The sequence below is a fragment of the Abramis brama genome, assembly GCF_963993115.1.
Source record: "Abramis brama genome assembly, chromosome: 13".
Lineage (NCBI taxonomy): Eukaryota > Metazoa > Chordata > Actinopteri > Cypriniformes > Leuciscidae > Abramis > Abramis brama.
The window spans coordinates 5,827,820-5,851,357 of NC_139975.1; the positions used below are offsets into that span (position 1 = coordinate 5,827,820).

At 35.0% G+C, this 23,538-nt stretch overlaps 3 protein-coding genes across 3 annotated transcripts; 1 reads left to right on the plus strand and 2 right to left on the minus strand.

Moving 5' to 3' along the window:
• Positions 1 to 233: 233 nt before the first annotated feature.
• On the minus strand, positions 234 to 2,773 carry LOC311094913 (putative UDP-sugar transporter protein SLC35A4). The gene is made up of 2 exons (XM_084133127.1): positions 2,637 to 2,773; positions 234 to 1,829 (listed from the first exon to the last, which is right to left on the minus strand). The coding sequence occupies exon 2, from the start codon at positions 1,788 to 1,790 to the stop codon at positions 837 to 839; it is 954 nt and encodes a 317-aa protein (XP_083989253.1). The 5' UTR covers positions 1,791 to 1,829; positions 2,637 to 2,773; the 3' UTR covers positions 234 to 836.
• On the minus strand, positions 2,610 to 5,595 carry LOC311094914 (SLC35A4 upstream microprotein-like). Its single transcript, XM_084133128.1, has 3 exons — positions 5,537 to 5,595; positions 4,130 to 4,228; positions 2,610 to 2,952 (listed from the first exon to the last, which is right to left on the minus strand). The coding sequence occupies exons 1-3, from the start codon at positions 5,549 to 5,551 to the stop codon at positions 2,752 to 2,754; spliced, it is 315 nt and encodes a 104-aa protein (XP_083989254.1). The 5' UTR covers positions 5,552 to 5,595; the 3' UTR covers positions 2,610 to 2,751.
• Positions 5,596 to 6,579: 984 nt separating this feature from the next.
• On the plus strand, positions 6,580 to 23,456 carry hmgxb3 (HMG box domain containing 3). The gene is made up of 21 exons (XM_084133116.1): positions 6,580 to 6,928; positions 8,248 to 8,374; positions 8,464 to 8,638; positions 9,712 to 10,182; positions 10,327 to 10,422; positions 11,473 to 11,604; positions 12,301 to 12,590; positions 13,299 to 13,402; positions 13,485 to 13,568; positions 13,671 to 13,762; positions 14,730 to 14,828; positions 14,939 to 15,085; positions 15,933 to 16,222; positions 16,310 to 16,437; positions 17,964 to 18,089; positions 18,183 to 18,367; positions 18,605 to 18,824; positions 20,965 to 21,098; positions 21,302 to 21,421; positions 21,497 to 21,706; positions 22,819 to 23,456. The coding sequence occupies exons 2-21, from the start codon at positions 8,250 to 8,252 to the stop codon at positions 23,311 to 23,313; spliced, it is 3,723 nt and encodes a 1,240-aa protein (XP_083989242.1). The 5' UTR covers positions 6,580 to 6,928; positions 8,248 to 8,249; the 3' UTR covers positions 23,314 to 23,456.
• Positions 23,457 to 23,538: the final 82 nt, after the last annotated feature.

The following is a 23,538-nucleotide window of genomic DNA, read 5'->3' on the forward strand; positions in this document are numbered from 1 at the left end:
TAACATTTAAAGAAAACAAATAAGGCTATTCAATTCTAAGCTACTTTATCTACAGTATTTGTCCAATTATTGCTAATTTCCTGACCAGTGATTTGTTTAAAATGGTTAAAACCATTAAAAGACCACAAAATAATTTGCCTTTTTTTTTGCCCAGTATGCATTTTGCAAAATGAAAAAGTCTAAAATTTAAAGTATATATTTTACAAGTAAAACCATTAGACATGTTAATCGCTTACCAAGTCCATATATATTTATTTGCATAAATCAGTCTTAAATATGAACGCTGTACAATTCGTATTTATTTCAACACATCTAATCAAGACAGATGCATATGAATAAAAACAACAACAAATCAGCAGACATTCAGTCTTCATGAGATGATGTCCATTTACAGTAAGATGCACTTCTAGAATGAGGACGAAGGCAACAGAGATATTTTAGGGCACATGCTGAGAAAAAAATAATAATAAAAAAACAAGAGGGAAATGAAATAACGAGAGACGCTGTGGTTCATACATAAAGAACGATAAAAAAGCAATTGAAATGATATACGTCTTTTGAAAAAGTCTTTTGTGGTTGTCCTCAGTGGCGTACGCTCTATTTTTATTTATTTTTTTACAAATTGCACAAGATATTAATGAAGCATGTTTAACATTTTAACATTTTTTTTTTTTTTTTTTTACATTTAAAATAAAAATATTTGTGGGAAGTGTTAATCTCAGATATGCTCTCAACTTACTACATATCTTCCAAAAAAATATTTCAACAATTTGTTTTAGTATACCGATGACAATGTAAAGGCCAATTATTTAATTTTGTTGTTGGTGTCGTCCGCTCTACCTGTAATACAGGAACACAGCCCATCCAATCAGCACAACAGGAAACAGGAAGTAAGGTGTGAGCTGTATTCCCAGAAGCCCCCAAGACAACACACCATTTACCAGCATAGCAGAAGATATGACAAAGAGCCGTGTGATTCCCGTTCCATGTTTCATGATGACGGACATAAGGAGCCCGTTAGCGGCCTGTCCCGCGATAATGAGCCAAACGAGCGTGGAGAAACCCTCCAAAAAGCCCTGCCGCCCGCCGCCGGAGAGATGCGACGCCAGATTGATGGCCACGCCGAAGACGTACAGAAACAAATTCTGGAGACTCAAAGGCAGCCGTTGGGTTTTCAGCACCCGCTCGGTGTAGACGGCAGCCAATCCTGAGATAAAGCAGTACACAAGCACCAACAGCAAACCCCAGGATGTGATGTGAAGCCGGCCCGTGGATTCGTCCTCCTCTGATGGTTCCCGATCTAAACCGGAGTAGCTGTGAGAAACGCCGGCGGCCACGAGCATCCCGAGAGCGATCCACTGCCCGCGCCGGAGACGCTTTCCCAGGCAGGACGAGTAGAGGAGAGCGGTGGACACGATTTTCAGGTTACTGAGCACTTGGAAGGAGCTGGGATCCATGTAGGCTTGCATGAACACCACCAGGTTGTTGTTGAAGGCGTAGAGCACAGCAGGAACGGCGTACGGCGTCACCGTCATCACAGACACCGACACCTTGAGGGAGGAAAGATTCCCAGATGCCAACAGGGAGGCGAATGAGACCAGAAGCTTGGCGAACTCGATCAGAACCACACATGACGACGGGCTGAAGGGAACGTGACCATCGACTTTGGTGAGCGAGATGAGGGGAGCGTGGGAACCGTAAATGAGAACCAGGAGAAGCAGGAGAAGGACCCATCGTCTTCTGAGAGGAGGTTCTGCTTCAGAAGAACCAACATTATCTACCGCAATCATGCTCGCGATCTGCTTTCGAAAGAACAAACTCAGCAAACCCTACAAAATAACAAAACAAAAAAAGCACTAGGACGAACTTGATTCTTGAACAGCGCAGTTTAAAACAAAATGGACATGATGTTAGGGCTGCACGACTTGGGAAAAATGTTCGGTTTGCGATTTTCCTGCTTAAAATTGGAATTGCAATTTAAAATGTGATTTAAAAAACCCCGTTTTGAGGTTTGCTGTGCTTGTTTGTAGGGCTGCACAATTTGGCCGAAGATTTTGTAATTATCTATCAATATAATTATAAAATAATAATAATTACTAAATAAAAATATTAAACATGTTACTATTGTAATATTTCACAGTAAAATAAAAAATGAGTTTCTAAAAATAAATAATAATAATTTTTACAGTACAACTAGAAAAATAAGTACAACTGTAAAATTAAAATACTAATATTTCTGACAATTATTATTAAATAAAAAACTATTGTAATATTTTAATGTAAGAAATTAAGAATTTAAGAAAAATAATATAATTTTAACTATAAAATTACAATACTAATATTTATGGGTGTCTTAATTTCTTAATTTTCAAACGTTAAACCATCGAACTTGTATTTTGGCGAAAATAAAGCTTCTCTTTTGCACAATGCAGATGCAGAGATTGTGAATCGTGTTGCAAACACCGGCGTGTGTAAATAAACACAGTGCTGCGCTTCACTCTGAAACACGCAGAGCATATATTTATTTGGTTAAATCACAGCCTTTGCGATGTGATAATCGCACTGAGCCATATCGTGCAGCCCTACATGATTCCCATTATAACAGTCTTCATTATAAAGTCCAAATCCACACTCACATATAGACCTCAAAACACAGTTTTTTCTAAATCAACAGTTTTGCTCATGAGGGAAGGAGCTCCGATGTGACGCTGAATGACATGCTTTCCTCTTCAGTCTGAATTCAGTCCACTTCTAATCACTGGGTCCTTTCTTCAGGGAGTTCAGGAAGTCTCGTACGGTGTCCTCGATGTTGGGCACCTGATAGCTCTGAACAGCGTAGATTCCCGTCAGCGTTCCCAAAGCGACTCCTAAGATGGCAGACGAACGCATTTTGGAAACCACATACCCAGCCAGGAATCCTTTCAGGAAAGGAGACGCTAATAATGACCCACCCTAGGAAACACAAACAGGACAGTTTCAGCTGCAGCCTGGGAAGTGTGCAGTCATTGAGCTGTCAATATTACAGTATATAAAGAGCAACATCTATATAACATACTATCTTTGCTTACCAGCCCACTTTTAACCACTAGGACAGGGGTTTTAAACGTTCTGTGTTTTTTTTTTTTTTTTTTTACATTATTTTTTCTTCATTTACTAAAATAAATATTTAATTTTGCTTTCTAAAAACTGGTAAAAAATCATGGCATTAATTACAATAATTTAAAATAAAAAAATATTTGTGGCAAAAAATCTGCTATAATGCTATATAGGTGAAACTCGAAGAATTTGAATATCATGCAAAAGATCATTTATTTCAGTAATTCAACTTAAAAGGTGAAACTAATATATTATATAGAAAATTACATGCAAAGTGAGATATTTCAAGCCTTTATTTGTTATAATTTTGATGATTATGGCTTACAGCTTATGAACATTTTCAAAATTTCTGAGATTTTGAATTTGGGGTTTTCATAAGCTGTAAGCCATAATCATCAAAATTATAACAAATGAAGGCTTGAAATATCTCACTTTGCATGTAATTTTCTATATAATATATTAGTTTCACCTTTTAAGTTGAATTACTGAAATAAATGATCTTTTGCACGATATTCAAATTTTTCGAGTTTCATCTGTATATGACATAAAAGTAATTATTTTTCAGAAATTATGTTAATTTATTTTATAATAATAATAATAATAATAATGTAAAGGAAATTATTTAATTTAATTTTGTTGTCATAATAATATTAGATTTAATATTTTCCTCACACGGTATAAATGGATTTTTATACATAAGAATATTTGGCTGCATTTATATTTACATTTGATTGAAATGAAAATAACTATATCTTTCCGAACACACACTCTTCTTCTATGGCAGGTTTCTCTCCTTTCCTAATTTATATTATAATGTTTTAATAAATAATTTAATTTGAATAATGTTACATGAATTTAATTTAGTGTGTGAGTATTTTCTGTTTAAGAACAGGCAAAACCGTATCGATTTATAATACCAACATATTTATTATCGGCTAAAGCAAAACTAATAAACAGTTCAGAACCAAAGTTTCTGTATGTGTTCCTCAGTATGTTAGGATCTGGATCAGCCGTGGATCTGGTTCTGCTGTACCTGTGGGATTCCAGCTTGAACCTCATCCTCCACCTTCTTCTGGATCTCCTCCAGTTGGTCTTTGAGCTGAGCCAGATCCTTCAGTCGGGTCACCGGATCCTGAAACGGATCCGACACACATCAGATCACATGAGACCACTGACACACATCCAGATCAATACACTAAAACAATATACAGTTATAAGAGTAATAAGCCCTAAGAAGCCGTGGCGTGATTTACTGTACAGTGAAATTCACTGTTAATCACGGCTTCACTGGCTTATTGCTTTCATAAATCAGTTATTCCACACACCTGCCAGGTTTCATAAACAAAACACACAGACACCAAAATGTAATGTTATTGATAAAAAAATGTATTCTTCAGAAGTTCAGAAGCAGGATGTTTGCCAAGCAACACACAGTAATGCAGTCACAATGTGTGTTTGTATATTAATTTAAAATGGCTTTGAACGCAGCTCAACCAATCAGAATCAAGGACTGGAGCAATCCATTTTATAATTACATTTCTTTGACAGATGAAGTCCTTTTGCTCAATTTCTAAGCACTTTCAATCTGATTAATGAGATCTTTTTTTATTTTCTATTATTAACTTTCAGAAAACATGCAAAGACTCTTAACATCAAACAATAGAGGAGGATATACATATAACAGATCTTCTATTATTGTGTTTAGGGGTCGTTAGCATTAAAGAGTTTGAAAACACTTGCACTATGATATAATGGAGGTACAAGCTATTTAAGTAAAAGAGATGTAATTTAGGCCTATATCAGTGGCCATTTTTGTATGTCATAATTAATTTATTACTTTTAATTAAAATAATAATAATAATTACATATTTCCAATTCAAACACATACTCTTTATCTATGGCAGGTTTAAAATCGAATAGTTTTATTTCCTTATATTATAATGTTTTAATAAATCATTTGACTTGAATAATGTTACATGAATGCAATTTAGGGGATGTATTTTCTGTTTAAGAACAGTAATAGAAAGAAAGTATAGACATATTTATTGGTATTGTGAATCACATAAATTACACATTATTTTATCCTGATCAATTTACATATTTTCTTGTATCCCACAAGGAAAACATTAAATTCTACAGATTACATTTTTCAAAATAAGATGCGTTTCTATACATTTCTTATTTCTAGTAATTGCAGTTAATCAGATCTTACAAGTGTGATGCTTTGCTTTCTATGACAGCCGTCAAATGCCAAGAGTTCAGAAAGGCAGCAGTGACTTTACATTACTCCAATAAAGCGTCACAACAGCTCTAATAAACAAACAGCAGGTGACATTGATAGCACAACACTTAAATATAAACCACATACCAGATTTGTTCCTATCTGTACATTGATTCATTATAAAAACAGCGTTGTTTGAGACAGACCGTGGTTTCTCACCTTGTCTTCCGCCATACTGCAGAAATGATAAACGATTCAATGTGCGCTCGATTCATCTGACCTGAATGAATGACGACTCGCTCGAACACAACTACTCACGCTGTTTTACTTTTAGTACAATGGCTTGAAATGATAAATATCACATTTTAAATGCATATTTTCCACTAAATGTTTATTCAAGTTATTAGTATCATTATTCAGGTGTAAATAATTGTCCAGACCGATCTGGGATAAACGGCAATGTCACGTGCTACCTGTTACTTTCCTCATCGCTGTTCATTGATTGACCAATCACTGTAGTTTTTCATTATGTTATCAGTTTTTTTTTTTTTTTTACGTTATCAGTTTTGTGTTATCAAGGTTGTAGGGGCTGATTTCTATTTGCGTTTTATTAAAACATGCCTCTATTGGAAAGACTTAAATGATATTATTATTTTTTTATGACAAAAATATCCTGAGATTTGACAACAGCTCAACGGATTATTCGGCTCCCTGAGCAACAGAGCTACAACTATGTCGCCTGAGAAATAAATATTATTAATTGATTTATAAATTAATCTCTTATTCTTTTTCCTCATATCTTTCTGATTTACCCTTTTCTGTCGTTAGCAAATTGTTAACTAATTTCCCCCCTCTGTATTCTGTTGACAATGGGTATTGCTGTTCAATTTCGTGTACATGTCACCTCTGTATTTTTGCATTAATAAAAACGGCATGTTATGAAAAAATAAAAAATGGTTTTCTGTTAATAAAGTATATAAACCTTCAAAAAATGTTGTCTCCTAGGAAACAGATATTTACCATATATGGTTTCTACAAACATACAACAGAACATGATCCAGAACAACTAAACAGTCCAAAAAAAAAAAAAAAATAAAAAAAAATAATAATAATATCTATTCAAATTTCTCAGTGTTATTTACAGAATGACGGTTGTCACGTGCTATCTGTTACTTTTCTAATCGCTGTTCATGATTGACCAATCACTGTCGTTCCTCTTTGCGGCATAATTCAGTTTTGTGTTATCATTCTATAGAGATTGTAGGGGCTGATTTCTATTTGCGTCTTAGTTTTTATATATATGTACCAGACCTGAAATAGTGTAAAAATAAATATCGCTTAAACACAAGCCAAGGGCAAAATAAAGCTCGTACTCTATTCAGTTGGAAACGCTGTAGATCAAACTCTCATTGGGCCTCCAGTCGTTCATCTGATCTCTCCTCCGCCATTTTTACGGCACTATTCTGCAGGAAACACACCGCTAAAACACCGGCTCAGCTCTGAGCTCTCACACCCCACACACACACATGATCCAGATCCCCGATCCCGCGGCTTTACCGGTGTTATGCTGAGAGATTCGGCTGGATTTGGACCGATCCTGCGCTCATTCAGGTAAGGCTTCAATAAGACACGCGCTCATTGGCCGCAGACAGTCAGTATCAGCACTCAACAACAACCGACATCACACACACACACACACGGTGACGGGAGGGAATAAAACACACTCTGACATGTCTGCATACACACTTTAGCCGTGGCTTTATGTAAATATACTGCAGTTAAAATCAAATATGCGTATATATTTTTTTATATGAAGCTGTTGAGGAGTGTCACGTGATGTTGTTCAAACGTTTTTGTTGTTTACCTGCTGCATCTGTTCCAGCTGTGTAACTAATGCTAACAAAACAGTGCATACACGTACCACCATGTCTTGTATATGTACTATAGTAATACTATAGTATTCTCTGAAGTCCGTTAGGATCATATAAGGAATTTCAGGATAACTTACCCGTAAAGAGCATGTAAACATTGATATTTCACCCCAAAATGAAATATAAAACTGAAGAAAATATATATTTGCAGAAAGAAAAATACCAATGATTGTCTTTTTTAAAAGAATAAAGATTAGTTTATTTATTTATTTATATTCTGTCAATTTTGTCTATTTATGGGCATGGTGCAAACACATTTCCAACCAAAAAAGGGTTGGCAATAAAATATTGATTCCTGAAGGCTGATGATGAAAAAATCCTTACAGCTGAGTTCTGCTTCTGTTTTATTTATTATTAAAGTTAACTACACACCTTGAATTGCATAATTCATATTAATTACATTTGAATTATTTAAGTTGGAGATAAACACAAGAATAATAATAGAAGAATAAAAATAAATAAATAAAACATACAAATAGGGTATATCTGCATCTTGATAAGCAAAGAACATACATGTTGTGCATTGTCAAATAATCGGTCAAAGGATAGATTTAAGGCTTTGCAGTAATTTACAGTGTTTATTGCGTTATTTCTTGTTGCTGTTAATGAAGGTAGTGACCTATTTTTATTTTAAAATAAGTAAAAGAAGGTTTTTGTGATGCCCATTACATTTGCGGATAAAGAATTTACCATATATATACTACATACATTTATAATATACCACATTTTAAATTCAGCATCAATATCATAGAAACATAACACATCTTTTCCCTGAGTTGCATTTAACAATTTATTTTTTTATAATTTATACAATCATAAAATAAATGTACAGTGCTATGTTTTCAAGTCAAAAACCTTGCAATCTCCAGTCGTACAGGATAAATCTGGTTTTAAATGATACCTCTCTAATTTTTTCGGTAATACAAAAAAACACTGTTAAAGGCTTGAATTGAAACATTTTGACATTTTTCTTTCATTCTCTTTCTCTATTTCTCCTAGAGATGGAGGCCATTTATGGAGAGATGGAGGTGGAGAGCTGCTACACGCTTCTGGAGCTTCCTTCGCCCAAGAAGAAACGCAAGAGCAAAAGCAGCATGGAGAACTCCGACAAACCCAAGAAGCCCAGGTAGACCGTCATGGAGAAAGCTGAAGGCGTGAGAAGCGTTAACATCTGTAGTTGTTTGAGCTGCTCTAACAGCCTGTCTGCTGTCACAGGTCAGCGTACCTGCTCTACTACTTTGACGTGCATCAGAGCGTTCAGCAGGAGCATCCCGATCTGCCCCAGTCGGAGATCAACAAATGCATCAGCGACAGCTGGAAGAGGCTGAACGTGGCGGATCGAGGTTATTACCTGGAGAGAGCGCGCATGGAGAAAGACGGCGTCGACCCTGTAAGTCTGTCACTTTGAGTTTAAGTGTTTTTAAGTTTACTGAATAGCTAAATATGGTTAATTCCATGTGTAGGAAACTCAGAAGCGAAGACCAGGAAACTTGGTTGTATCTTCAGCAGGATTCTTTATTGAGAACGCGAGCTGTCGGTAGCTGCAGTCATCAAGTCTAACTGGCAGTGTACATTGTAGTTTATATAGGGGCAGTGCTTAGATATGGAGACAAAGCACCTGGGTGATGACCTCAAAGCATGCAAATGAAGTATCCAGGTTTAGGAACCCGCCTTAGACTCTAGAGTGTTACCAATCCTAATCCAATCAGCATAACTATTCGGAAGTCTTTTCTTCTCTATTATGATGTATGAAAACTCGGTCAAGAATAAATGTCGGGCAGGATTTTGTCCGTGGGGAATTGATTGGATGGTGGTGGTTTGCTATTGGTGGATCTCATGTGAGTGACAGGTTGCCCCGCCCTCACGCCAGTAAACACATCATCAGAGAAGAGAAGAGATGAGCTGCAAGAGGGAGGGGAAGATGCTTTGATTAAAGATTAGTAGGCGCATGAATTAAAAACTAATAATAATAATAATAATAATAAAAATAATTATTATATTAATAATAATTAAAAACTAATAATAATAATAATGACTTTAAAAGTGCTTCATTCTGTTAATTCTCCTGGTAATAAGAAGAAAATCCTATTTTGTTTTTAATTCATCAAATTGTTTTCACTAAAGTATTTATTGAAAATTGGGCCTATTTTTTTTAATTTATTAGATTAGATTAAATGTAATTGTCATTTAAACAATATGTGCGTGTATGTAATTTCTAGATTTATAATACATTTTTAAGTTTGTATATACTGTATATATACATACAAATACACACAATTCAAATTTATTATATATATATAAAAAAATTAACCTGAAAATTGTATATATATATATAGTCTTTAGATTTATAATACATTTTTAAGTGTGTGTGTGATATTTTAAATATTAAAATATATATAATTTATAAATAATATTTTTTCATTGATAAAATTATGACCGTAAATTTTACGTCTCTTTTCACAGAGCAGCCAGTCAGCAGCTGCGTCGTCTCAGGACGTCCCAGGTTTCCGCAAGATCCTCCCGAGGGCGAATTATGTGCTCCTGCCCAAGACTTCTGCGGGAGGAGAGCGGGCCGAGGGCGAGAGCGACATGGATGCCCTCACGGACGGGGCGGTGGATGGAGCCCCTCGGGCCCCCGCTCAGGAGCCTCTGGTGTCCCCCATGACTCTGGGCAGTGAGGTGGAGCTCTCGGAGCAGTGCATCGCCATCGAGGCGCTCAGTGAGGACACGACCGCGTCCCACAATCCCAGTGACCGACTGACGAGTCTTAGGCAGGACGGTCACAAAGCTGTTACTCTGCTGATGAAGAGGGAGGAGTCTCGAGTGTCTTATGGTGACGTTGGCGTAGCGATAGAGAATGGAATGGAGGGCGGGGCTTTGATGCCTCAGATTAAAGCAGATGCCACTCATCTAGTTGCCATAATACCCAATCAGGTGGGCTGTCAATCATCACTGCAACATTAAAACATAAAGCACATGAATGAAGGAGCCTTGATTAGCTAAACTAATGAATGTACAGCTTTAGTTTTTCAGTTTTTCTAAATGATTAATATTTATCCTGTGCCATGTGTTTCTCAGGGCCTCGAGAATAAAGTGATCAGCACGGCCAGCCCAATAATGATGTTTCCGTTAATGAGCGCTATGAAACCAGAACCCAAACCTTCCTTTAAACTGGTCAGTAAATCATCTGCAGAGATGTGATGTTTACATATTCATACAGATTTCCGTATTTTCCTACCCGAGAAATAAATAAAACGGATAAAATGGCTTTTTCAAATGCATTTAAAATGCATTTCTTTCATGCATGGATTGCTTTCTTTCGGTTTGTGTTTCCGGGGCTTGTGGAAATGCTTCTCCACACAAACTTCATCTCTGCCTCTGCTCTGAGTTTGAGTGGCTGATGACGTGTGTTTGAGAATGAGATCATCATTCATAAATCTGTTGCTGACAAAAGAGAAGCTTTAAAATTCTCCCTGATGTTTTTCTACAAAATAAAGGCTGCATTGTTTAATATAGACAGACATAAATCTTAGTACTGTAATGTTATTGTTGTTCGGTAAATTAAAATGATTATTATTATTAAATAAATAAAAAAAATGGTTACAGTAATAGTATTAATACAATAGCAATATATTTCCTTATTGATTTTTATTGTAATTTTAATAATAATTTTAATAATAATAATTATTATTATTATTAAATACTATGTTATCTTGCAGTAATAATATTAATGTAATAATAAAATATTGCTTTATTGAATTAATTTTTATAATTTAAAAGATAAAAACAAAAAAGAAGTAAACAATAATTTATTTATTTTTACAATCTGGCAGTAATAGTATTAATCCAATAGTATAGTAATATATTTCTTTATTGATTTAATTTGTATAATTTAAATTAATAAAATAAAAACAAAAAAATAATGATAATAATAATAAATAATGATAATAATTTAAAAAATACTCGTTTGTTATTGTTGTGTATACACATTGAATGTGTTTTTCCTTTATTGTCCTTAGCTGATCACATTACTGCATCAGCAAAAACAATAAGTAATACAATATTTATACAAATCTCTTTCTCATAAGCATTATATTAATCCACTGCCTTTTAAACACGTTTTGTTCATATATAATAAACCCGCAGTCCAGTTTTCTGTGCACAATGCATGAAATGAAAAGGTCAGTTTATGTTCTGTAACTCTCACATGTGTTCTGTTCTCAGCCCATCAAATACACACGGAGAGGACGGGGCAACTGCACCACACCCGGGTGTGTGTTTTCATACGTCACCCGTCACAAACCGCCCCAGTGCCCTGACTGTGGACAGCACCTCGGGGGGAAGTGGGTCGCAGCAGTGAGTCCTCAAACCTGTGCTATGAGTCAAGCTTAGTCGTGGCCGATACTCATTCACATACATTCATACAATAGATGATCAAAGCATACAGTTCAAAATCCTAAACATCCATATTGTGGGTTTTTTATGTCTCTTATGCTCACTTATGCTGCATTTATTACAGCAAAAATGTGAATATAAAAAAAAAAAAAAAAAAATGTTATTCCTGTGATCAAAGCTGAATTTTCAGCATCATTACTCCAGCTTCAGAGTCACATGATCCTTCAGAAATCACTCTAATATGATGATTTGATGCTCAAACATTTTTAATGCATTCTTTCTGAATAAAAGTATTAATTACTATTAATTACTTGCCCCAAACTTTTGAATGGTAGTGTCTCACAGTTTCTACAAAAACATAAGGCAGCACAACTGTTTTCAACATTGATAATAATCATAAAAGGTTTATTGAGCATCAAATCAGCATATTATAATGATTTCTGAAGGATCATGTGACACTGAAGACTGGAGTAATGATGCTGAAAATTCAGCTTTGATCACAGGAATAAATTACATTTTAAAATATATTAGAACAGAAAACGGTTATTTTAAACTTCCTGAACTGAAATATGTGGCTTTTGTGCTTAAATATTCCTTTCTGATTATAATCTTAAAGTTAGAGGAATTTAAAACAAGTTGTATTTCCCTGTTTCACAGGCTAAGAGAAGCTCAGTTAAAAGAGACCCGTCTTCAGCAAAACAGTGTGACGACTCCAAGCCTCCAGATCATGTGACAGACCCTGATGAGACGTCGTCCAAAGACACAGAACACACGAGCGCTTCCGTTATTCCTCAGAGAAGCTCTTCAGATAAAGCTGAGGACGGCGGGGCCGCTGCTGTCCGCAGGGTGAGCCGTAGAAAGAGAGAGCGGATGAATGCAGTGTCAGCTCCTCAAACACCTGATGGCACTGGTGTCACCAGATCTGATGCTGAACACACTGCGGTCCTGTAAGAAACTCAATCACACACTTCTCACACTCTTACTGCTGTATACCTGGATGACCGGCTATACTGAACAAAATCTGCAGTTTACAACATTATTTATATACTTTTATATTTTGAATTTGTGTTTCTTTTTATATTTTGAATTTTCATTTTACTTCGTTTTAGTAATTTTGTTGTACTTTTGTCATTTAAAAAAAAATTTTTTTTTCTTTTATTTAGCTTAAATTGATTGGATTAAAATGATTTAAAAACTAAATTAAATTGAAATGTAAAATGAATTATTTCATTATAATAATTTATTCTAATTTTTAAGTTGTTTAAGTTTTTCATGTAATATTTATATTTTATTTAGTTTCTGCTATATAAACAATATTTAATAGGTTTTGTTTTCAGTTTAAATTTTGAGTGTGACATGAACATTAGCATCTCTTTCTTGACTCATTATTTAATCAATTTTAACACAATTTTTTTAATTAAAAATGCAAAATAACTAATAACTGGACACTTGCTAAATTGAACATGCAATATAATGAGATGATTTAACTACAGTGTAGCATATCACTGTATGAAATGTATATTACTGCATACGGTTTACTGTTTGCATACAATGTGAACTGCACAATATGCATGAAGTAATGCATGTTTGATCATCTTTGTCCTCCTCATTCACTGCGACTCTCTAATGTGTGTGTTTGGTGTCGTGTGCTTCAGAGCATTGGGTGGTGGGCATATTCAGGTTGTCGCGCGAGAGAAAAACAGCAGTGTAGTTCAGAAACGCCGGATACGAGCTATTCTTCCAGCACCCGCCCACAACAGTGAGTCCGCCGTCATTTAAAAGCACTAATGAATCTGTAAATGAACTGCATCTGATGTTTACATGTAGCCTGTCTCTCATAGATGCGTCCGGCCAGTCCACAGTGGTGCAGTGGATCACGGTCCCCCCTGATAAAGTCAAAACTGACACGAATATTATCAGAGCTGGTGAGTCAAACACCAAGGAGTGATCTGATGATATTTCTGTTGGGTTGCATTCATCTTATCTTCATTGTTGACTCTATTAGTTGTGATATGTCGTGTTTGTAGTGAAACCGTCACCCAGTGAACACATGACCGGTCTGAAGCCCAGCACCCTCAAACAGCTGGGTCACATGATCACACCCAGTGCCTTAGAACAGGTGAGATTACTGTACACAACACTCCGAGATGAGCACAATAATAATAATAATAGTAATGTTCATAATAATAATAATCTGAGAGAATAATAAAGTAATAAAAACAGCAAGGAAAATAATAAAAATAACATTAATAATAAAATTAACAATACAAAATACAACAAAACTATACAAAATAATAATGCAAATATTAAGACAGCATAAAGTAAGAAAAACAAGAATAAATAATAATCCGAGAAAGAGAAAAATATTAACAATAATAACAACAGTAACAGTACAAAATAGTAATAATAATATAAACAATAAGAATAAAAATAAAACATATTATAGTAATATTAATAATAATTATTAATTATTAGTTGTTATTATTCTAATCATTATAATAATAATACAGAATACAATACAAAGTAATAATAATGCAATTATTCTGAAAGAATAAAGTAATAAAAACAATAACAAGAAAAAAAAGGATAAATAATAATCTAAGACAGAAAAATATTAACAATAATAATAACAGTAACATTGAAAATAATAATAATGATATGAGTGAATAATAATAATAATAAAATAACAACAATAAAATAACCTGTAAGAATAATAATAATAATAATAATAATAATCTGAGATAATACTTTTAATCTAAAATAATAAAAATAGCAATAATGATAGTAACAATTCAATAATAAACAACATCAATGATACTAAAAACAACAACAACAATAATAATAGTAAAATATAGAGAATAATAAAGTAATAAAAACAACAAGAAGAATAAAAAATAATAAAATAGCAATAGTAATAATAATAGTAACCATACAAAATAATAATTAAAATATTCTAAGATAATAATAATAATAAAAACACTACTACAGAAAGAATATATATATTAATAATAATCTGACATGATAATAATAATCTGAAATTGGTGTGTAAAATTGGTGTGTAAATGTGTTTACGGGTGTGATTGTAGAAGCCGCTGACGGTCAGCAGTAACCAGTACATCATCACAGACAACGGTGTGAAGATCCTCTCCATGGTGCCCTTCAAGAAGAGCGCCGGATCCTCCCTAGTTAGTGTTATAGAACACACACTCTTCAACATCTTCTGTGATTTCCTATGATAACTGTGATCATCAGATTGTGGACTAGTGCTGAATGTGTGTGTGTGTGTGTTCTTCAGGCTCTGGGTTTGTCTACAGCGAGAGGTCGAGGTCGTTGTAAGAATCCGGCGTGTGATTACGTCTATAAAAACAGACACAAACCTCAACACTGTCCGACCTGTGGCTGCGAGCTCGCCAACAAACACGTCAAGAAAAACAAACTCACGGTGCGTTTCAGCACACCGTATCTACTAGAACCAGTCGCTTTATTGAAGTTATTCAAGTATCATTAATTAATGCATTGTTTGCAGTAAGAGTTTGGTAATGTTTCTTTCATTTCAAGAAGTGAAAATGTTTTAGTTTAGCCCTGGTTTCAGCTCCACTCTTGGTGGACTGGTGGAGTTTGGCATTGTGAATGTACAGTCAAACTAAAATGTATTCAGACACCTTCAACATTTCTCACATTATCACAGTTTATAAGCTATAGTTTAGAAAATGGTGCTAAAATATGACAAGAACTCTCACTGGTTTCACTGGTTTTGTCCATCCTTCTGTTAGACACACAGTCTCACACATGAATTATGCTGAATATCTGTCAGCTGTTAAATTTAACTTCACAATTAGATAATACCAATTTAGCTCAACCAATCAGCAAGCAATGCTTCATTTTGTTCAGTCTGTGTGTAAAAATGTTGCATTAGCAATTAAAGAAAAAACACTTCAGCAAAACATGGCCGGGTCAAAGTGTCTGAATAATTTTGGTCCCAATTTTTATACATTTACTGGTAGTCACTGTATGAAGAATTTTTGAGTATAATATTTCACAGTTTAGTTTATTTTGCTCTCCTCACTTACATAAATGAACTATAGCGTCCTGCACACACTAGTAAAAAATATCAAAAATGATATCTGGTGTCTGAATGATTTTTGGTTTGACTGTATGTCTGCATAATACAGCGCAACTAAAATGGTGTTTTCCCTGATGAGTCCCACACTAATGAGTGTGTGTGTGTGTGTGTGTGTGTGTGTGTGTGTGTGTGTGTGTGTGTGTGTGTGTGTGTGTGTGTGGTCCAGCCGTGCGCTGAGGATGTGTCCAGTTCTGCGCTTCTGTTGGACTGGTCTCAGGCTCTGAGCGGGTCTCAGAAAGAGCATCAGCGTCACTCCACCGTCAGCCTCCTGCGCTCGTGTCTGCAGTTCCCGGAGAGCGAGAGTGAACTGCAGGACGTGTTCAGACTCATTCACGAGCTCAACAGCCTAGAGGAAGAGAAACACACGCAGGAGAGCAGCGGCTGGCCCAGCTTCTACGAGTCTGCGGCCACACACTGCAGTCTGTGTCAGTGCGCGCTGTTCAGAGGAGACCCGAGGTGAGAGGAACGCATGGGGGTGTGCTGGAGGCATGGGGGGAAGCGCTGGGAGATCCTCATGTTGTGTTGTTGTTTTGTGTGGTTTAGTTCAGTCGCAGGTTTGGAGGATTGCTGGTTGTTGACGGATCGTGTGATTCGTCCCGTCACTCTGCAGCTGAAGGTCTGTACCAATCTCCAGTGTCTGGCGATAAACAGTTTCACAGACCTACATCCAGGTAAACACACACACACACACACACGTTTACTTAGACGTGATGGTTTTTATACTGTACGAACTGTATGTTCTCTCCCGTTACACTAACACTACCCCTAAACCTTCCCATCACACAAAACTTTCTGCAGTTTTACATAAAATAAAAAAAACTTTAATAACTTTATTTTTTATACCAGATTTACAAATGAGGACGTCCCTAAAGGGAGGTTTTTGGATATTTTGTCAGGTTTTGGTCATTTCTGGGTACAAATTTTACCCAAAATATAGTTAAGTAGGTACACACACACACACACAAACACACACACTCTTACCGCAACATGAAGACAATTTTTTTTGGTATTATACCAAATGTGTTAAATATAATTTGTTTTGAAAGATTCTTTTAAAACTGTTACTTTGCCATGAAAGTAGTTTGTCATGTTCGTTTATGCATTTGTCAGACCAGACTCTTTTATCCTAAGAGTCCTTTATCCTTTTGTCTTAAGTAACAGAGCATAGAATATGACGGTTTGTGGTATTGTTTGTGTAAATGCATATTTAAGCACAAAAGTTGTCATGGAAACATTTCTCATTGAAACATTTCTCATTTTCATTTTACTTTATGTATTAAAATGACTAAAACTGAAATAAAAATTAATAAAAACTATATATAGACATGCATTAAAAAATTTAATAAATATGAAAAAAAATTACTAAAACTTTAACTAGAATTAAAAATGAAAACAGAAAATATGAAAATAAAAACTCAAATTCAAAATAAAATAAAACTTAATAAAAATGATATAGACAATTAAAAATAATAATAAAAATGACAGAAACACGCAACAAAACGTTTCTTAAAATTAAAACTTAAATAAAAACTCATTCAAAATAAAATAAATAAAAACTATATAGACATTTTTTAGGGAAAAAAACTAATACAAATGACAAAACAGCAAAATTACCAAAACTAACTAAAATTAAGATAAAAAATCAAATAAAAACTCATTCAAAATAAAATAAAAATTATTTTAAAAAAAACTATAAAGACAATTAAAAATAATAACAAAAATAACAAAAATGACAAAAACACACAAAATTGCTAAAACCTGAACTAATATTCAACTGAAAAGTAAAATAAAAATAAATTCAAAATACAATAGAAATTAATAAATGTATATAGACATTTAAATAAACAAAATTAATAACTAACTAAATAAAAAATAACAAATGAAAACTAAAATAAAACCTATATATATATATATATATATATATATATATATATATATATATATATATATATATATATATATATATATATATATATATATATATATATACATATAAATAAATAAAAACTATAGACATTTTAAAACCCAAAACCTAATACAAAATGACTAAAAGTTGAACTTAAATTAAAATGAAAACTGAAAATATGAAATATGAAAACTGAATGATACTGAAATAACACTGTGCTGAAGCGTCTCTCGTAACTCTGACAATGCAACATGTATTACTGCAGGTTCTGTGTGTTTGTGTGTTTCTCAGGTGTGTTTAATGTTGGCAATAAACTGCTGGTGACGCTGGATTTGTTCTTTAAGATGAGACATCAGATCAGACTGGGAGACGAGCCTGCACATGCTGCTCTCAGTTTAATCAAACACTCACTAACAGGTGCTTCATCATCATCATCATCATCATCATCATCATCTCTCACACACTGCACGTGTGCGTGAAGTTTACCGTGCCTCTTTGTGTCTCGTGCAGACGCTGTGTTGAGCTCGGAGCAGGTGTCACATGTTCAGGATCTGTTCTGCAGCGGTTACTGGGCGTTTGAGTGTCTGACGGTTCGAGACTACAACGACATGATCTGTGGTGTGTGTGGCATCGCACCCAAACTGGAGATCGCGCAACGCAACTCCAACAACACTTTACTGCTCAAAAACGTGGAGGTAACGCCAATGACACTGAACTAAACTAACTGAAATAAGCTTGTTGAAGCACTAAAATAAATATAAATTAAAGCTGAATAGAAATATTAAAAAACAAACTAATAAAAATGACAAAAGCATATAAAATGATGACAATTAAAATATGAAAAAAAAAAATGTTTATTTAAAGAATAAATAAATTGTACTGTGATAGTGTAAAACTCTCAGTAAATGAACACTGTGTCACGGGTGTTGTAGTTCACGTGGCCTGATTTCCAGGCACCGGATGAGGTGCACGTCGATGAGTTTTGGCTGACGATGGAGAACGAGGCGCTGGAGCAGGCGGTGTTTCCCTCCAGTGTTCCTCTCACACGCTTCGACGCCTCCATCATCGCCCCGTTCATCCCTCCGCTCATGAGGAACACGGTCGCCATCAACACGGAGAAGGACAAGATCACCGACGACACTCAACACAGAGGTACAGACACACGTGTTCAATCCTCTGGTGCTGCTCGTGTTAAAAAAAAATTTAATCTCTCTCTCTCTCTCTCTCTCTCTCTCTCTCTGTGTGTGAGTGAATGTGTGTGTGTGAGTGTGTGTGTGTGTTGCATTTGAGCGAGAGTCTCTTGTATTTTTTATTTATTTATTTTTGCATATTCTCAAAATTTGCTGTTGCAGTCTTACCAGTCTCTCTCTCTCTCTCTCTCTCTCTGTGTGTGTGTGTGTGTATTTGAGTGAGTTTTTTTTCATTTATTGATTTTATTTTGCATATTCTACAAATTTGCTGTTGCAGTCTTGCCAGTTTATCTGTGCATGTGTGTGTGTGTTTGTGTGCGTGGGTGTGTGTGTGTGTGTGTGGGGGGGGGGTCTTATTTGCACTCTTGATGTTTTAGAGTGTCACCCCTTCATTGCTGTACACTTTTTTTCAGCACAGTGGCTGATCTGTAGCTTGTACCACCAAAAGTTTCTCTGAGTTTTCCTATTTTTTCGTATTTCCCATTCATTTCCTATGTCGCCCGTTTTTGACCGGGAGGAAGCTAAGTGTGACTATTTTTTTTACGACCCTTTAACATATCAGAATCATCTCCTTGATTTTTTTGTGTGTTCATATAGGTAATACAACAAAAGTCACCAAGTTTCACCCCCATCCGATGAAGCAAAAAAATTAAACATTTCGAAACGTTCAAGTTTTCGGTCGTTTTCGGACGAAGAAGCCCAGAGGGAAATGAATGTACTATATTTTAGTTTATATTTATATTTAATATTGTATGGTACTAAAGTATATTTATGCAATTGTTACAATCCATTTATTCACTTTTTCACCCAAAAATGAAAATTCTGTCATTAATTACTCGCCCTCATGTTGTTCCAAACCAGTCAGACCTTCGTTCATTCTTTTTGATGAAATCTGAGAATTTTCAGTCCCTCCATTAGGAGCAACGGTTTAACCTCAATTTTATGAAGTGCTTTGTTTGCGCAAAAAAACATAATTTACCTCTATATAAGTTAAACCACTGGAGTCACATGGATTACTTTAATGATGTCTTTCCTATTGTTCTGAACCTTAAATGTGTAAATTGCGTTGCTCCCAATGGAGGGACTGAAAGCTCTCGGATTTCATCAAAAATCTTCATTTGTGTTCCGAAGATGAATGAAAGTCTTACGGGTTTGGAACGACATGAGGGTGAGTAAATAATGACAGAATGTTCATTTCTGGGTGAACTAATAACCCTTTAAGTTTTTTTTTTTTTTAGACACTTGGCAGATTATTGCTAAAGTGAAAAAAAGGTTTTAAAAAAGTGAATGTAAAAAGTTATAGAATTTTACTTTTATTGTTATGAAAAATGCCATTTCAAATTTTAATATGAAATATATATTTTTCCAAAACAAGTTTTACTCTACAACTGCGAGAAAATCAAAGCCATAAATCTAAACAAGTTGTTTTCCAAATTTGAACTTGATATCCTTCAGTAAGATTTTGTTTGGGCGCAGTACCAAACGTTTCCACTAGGTGAAAATGTTTCCAATGCGATGTGACTATTTTTTCAGAACCATTTAACCTTTTCAAATCATGTCCATTATTTTATTTTTTTTGTTCACATAACAAGTTTACCAAGTTTCGTACCATTCAGATAAAGTAACAAAAAAATAAAAATAAAAATTCAGTCCAGAATGACTGAAGAGCACAAGAAGGGTGAAGTGTCTTGCTTTATAGTTCAATCGACTTTTACATTTACATTTATGCATTTGGCAGACGCTTTTATCCAAAGCGACTTACATTGCATTTCAAGGTATACATTTTACATTCTTATCAGTTCTCAGTTCTTTTTGCAACATCGAACTGTGATTTCTGAATCAACATGAATCAACTGACTCGAGCTGAATAATGACTATTGTCTTCTGTAGTCTCTTATCCGATGAAGTTTGCATCATTCATTTGGCTATTTTCCTGTTTATTTCTGTGAAGCTGATTTGAAAAAATCTAATATTGTATAAAGCGCTATAAAAATACAGGCGAAAGGTGAAGTTTCTGATTCCTGAAAGCTGTGACCTGAAAGCTTCTAGCTTGATTTAAGCATCATTCTGTGTGTGTGTGTGTGTGTGTGTGTGTGTTTCAGGGGACCCGTCAGTCCTGGTGCGTCTGATCCACGAGGGTCTTCTGATTCCCGATCGGATGGATCTGCACAGTGAAGAGGAGCTCAGGGACGTGCTGGAGAAATGTGGGATTCCTCCTGCAGAAGACAGTGCAAAAGTACACGGCAAAACGCGTCTAGATGGGAATATTTCATAAACTTATATTGCTTATATACTGAGCTAGTTATAAAAACTTAAGCCTAACAGAAAACTTTCTGCAATTTTACAATAAAAAAATAAATAAAGAACTTTATTTCATAGTGACAACTGAAAGAAGCATGTAAAACATGTAGAGAATGGGCTTCTGGTTTGGGTTGGCAGGACGGGCTGCTGGAGTCGGTGTCGCTGCTGTATTCACAAACACAAAATGGACTCTGGACGGGACGTCAGCCACAAGCGCTCATGACGGCAGGCAAGATCAGTAAAGTCTGTCCTCATCAGGTACACAGGACTCACTCTTATAAACGTCTGTGATGATGCTGAGTTCACATGAGCTGATGTCTGGTCTCTGGTCAGGTGGTTTGCGGCTCCAAGTATATTGTGCGTAGAGAGAGCGCTCGAGATCACCTGGACCTGCTGCTGTCCTCGCGCTTCTGGCCGCCGGTGTACGTCACAGACTGTGCCCAGAAGGTGGCGCTCTGCACTGACGTATTATACCCTGAACTGGCGTCACAGATGTGGGAGAAGAATCAGGGATGTTTTTCTGATCCCACTACAACACCACAGGTGACACATTTAATGGAATAGATCACACAAAATGCATATATATGCATATATAATAATAATATATAATAATGCATTACGATAATATATATATATAAATATAAATATATATATATATATATATATATATATATATATATATATATTTTTATTTTTTTTTATCGTAATGCATTATTATTTTTATATAATTATTATTAAAAACATATTTGTTTTTATTATTATAATTTATTTATTCTTATGTCATTCTGCTGATTTCTTCAATGAAACAAAAAAAGCAAAAAATAAATTAAAATTGTAAAAGAATTTTTAAGCATTTATTTCAAAGGTTTAGGAAAAAATAAATTATATCCATCCTTATTTATTCATTAAAAAAAAACCTAACATTTTTAAGAAATTCTATACAATTTTGTTTAATCTTAGAGTGACATAAAACATAAATATAACAATATTATGATTATTATCATCAATATAATTGTATAATTTGATACAAATAATAATATTATCATAATGCATTTTTTTTATATATATATAATTATTAAAAACATTTATTTTTATTATTATAATTTATTTATCCTCATGTCATTCTGCTGTGATTTCTTCAATGAAACAAAAAAAGCAAAAAAGAAATTAAAATTGTAAAAGAATTGTAAGCATTTGTTTCAGAGGTTTAGGAATTAATACAGTAGTCAACATATGAAGTGGATCAAAACATTTCATCAAAGTTATACATGAATTTTGAACAATACTCGTTCTTGTCTTAGGACAACTTTGATGAACTTTTTTGATCTTATATAATATATTAATTCCTAAACCCTCATATATTTATTTATTTCAAATGTTTAGGAATTTATATATATATATATATATATATATATATATATATATATATATACTGACAACTCTAAGAAGGACATTAAATTATCAGAAATTAGTTAATTTATTTCCAAAAAGCTGCTGTTTTGTGTACAAGTGCTGATAATGTATATGAAAATATTCCTTAAAAAAAGGTGTTATTGAGTTCTATACGTAATTTAGATTTTCCTTGCAGTGAACTTATGACAACTGATTGTCTGTTGAACATGTCAATCTCACAGCTGTCTTCTTCTCTTTCTCAGTACGTGTCCTGCTCGGAGCTTCAGGATCAACCGTACAGCTTAGATCTCACAGCAACTGAATCAAACCCTCATCTGCACCCGCTCACCAAATCCTCGTCTCGCTGGATAGTGCGACCCGACAGACCCGACGCCCCCCACGACGCCCAGCACGCCATGAGCCTCTGCAAAGAGCTCGAGCCTTACGCTGGCCTCGTCTCCGAGATGTGGGACCAGTCCGAGGGTGAAACCAGCAACAGCGACCGGCGTAAGGCTCTAGTGTTCGAGAACGCAGCGTATTACTACCTCTACAACAGATTACTGGACTTCCTGAGCAGCAGAGACATCGTGAACCAGCAGATCGCAGAGGTGTTGAGCGCGTGCCAGCCGGGAGAGGTGGTGATGATCCGGGACGCCCTCTACAGGCTCGGGGTGGCGCAGATCAACACTGACCCGGAGGAAGAAGAACTGGACAAACACTCAGATGGACTTGTGTTTGAGGAGGTGATGCTCGACTGAATCAGGGACGGGTTACTCGACAAACACAAGCCGGAAATGTGCCTGGAAAATGACTTCAGGTTTTATTTAAGAGATGGTGAGGAGAGGAACTGAAACTGGGAGGAATAATTCATGCAGAAATAAACTCTGTCGTTATTTATTCACCTGCATGTTGTTGGTGTTTCATCTGGAAATGTGGAGCACAAAATGATTTTTAAAGCAGCTCATGCAGCTCTTTTTCATACA

What these genes read in the sequence shown, in the direction of transcription:
- LOC311094913 (XM_084133127.1), bottom strand. Translation starts at nt 1,790, where the DNA reads ATGATTGCGGTAGATAATGTTGGTTCTTCTGAAGCAGAACCTCCTCTC.
- hmgxb3 (XM_084133116.1), top strand. Translation starts at nt 8,250, where the DNA reads ATGGAGGCCATTTATGGAGAGATGGAGGTGGAGAGCTGCTACACGCTT. An exon ending in TCAAGAAAAACAAACTCACG is followed by an intron (nt 15,086 to 15,932) that starts GTGCGTTTCAGC and finishes TGTGTGGTCCAG; the next exon opens with CCGTGCGCTGAGGATGTGTC. An exon ending in CGACGACACTCAACACAGAG is followed by an intron (nt 18,825 to 20,964) that starts GTACAGACACAC and finishes TGTGTGTTTCAG; the next exon opens with GGGACCCGTCAGTCCTGGTG.
- LOC311094914 (XM_084133128.1), bottom strand. An exon ending in TTCAAGCTGGAATCCCACAG is followed by an intron (nt 2,953 to 4,129) that starts GTACAGCAGAAC and finishes TGTGTTTCCTAG; the next exon opens with GGTGGGTCATTATTAGCGTC.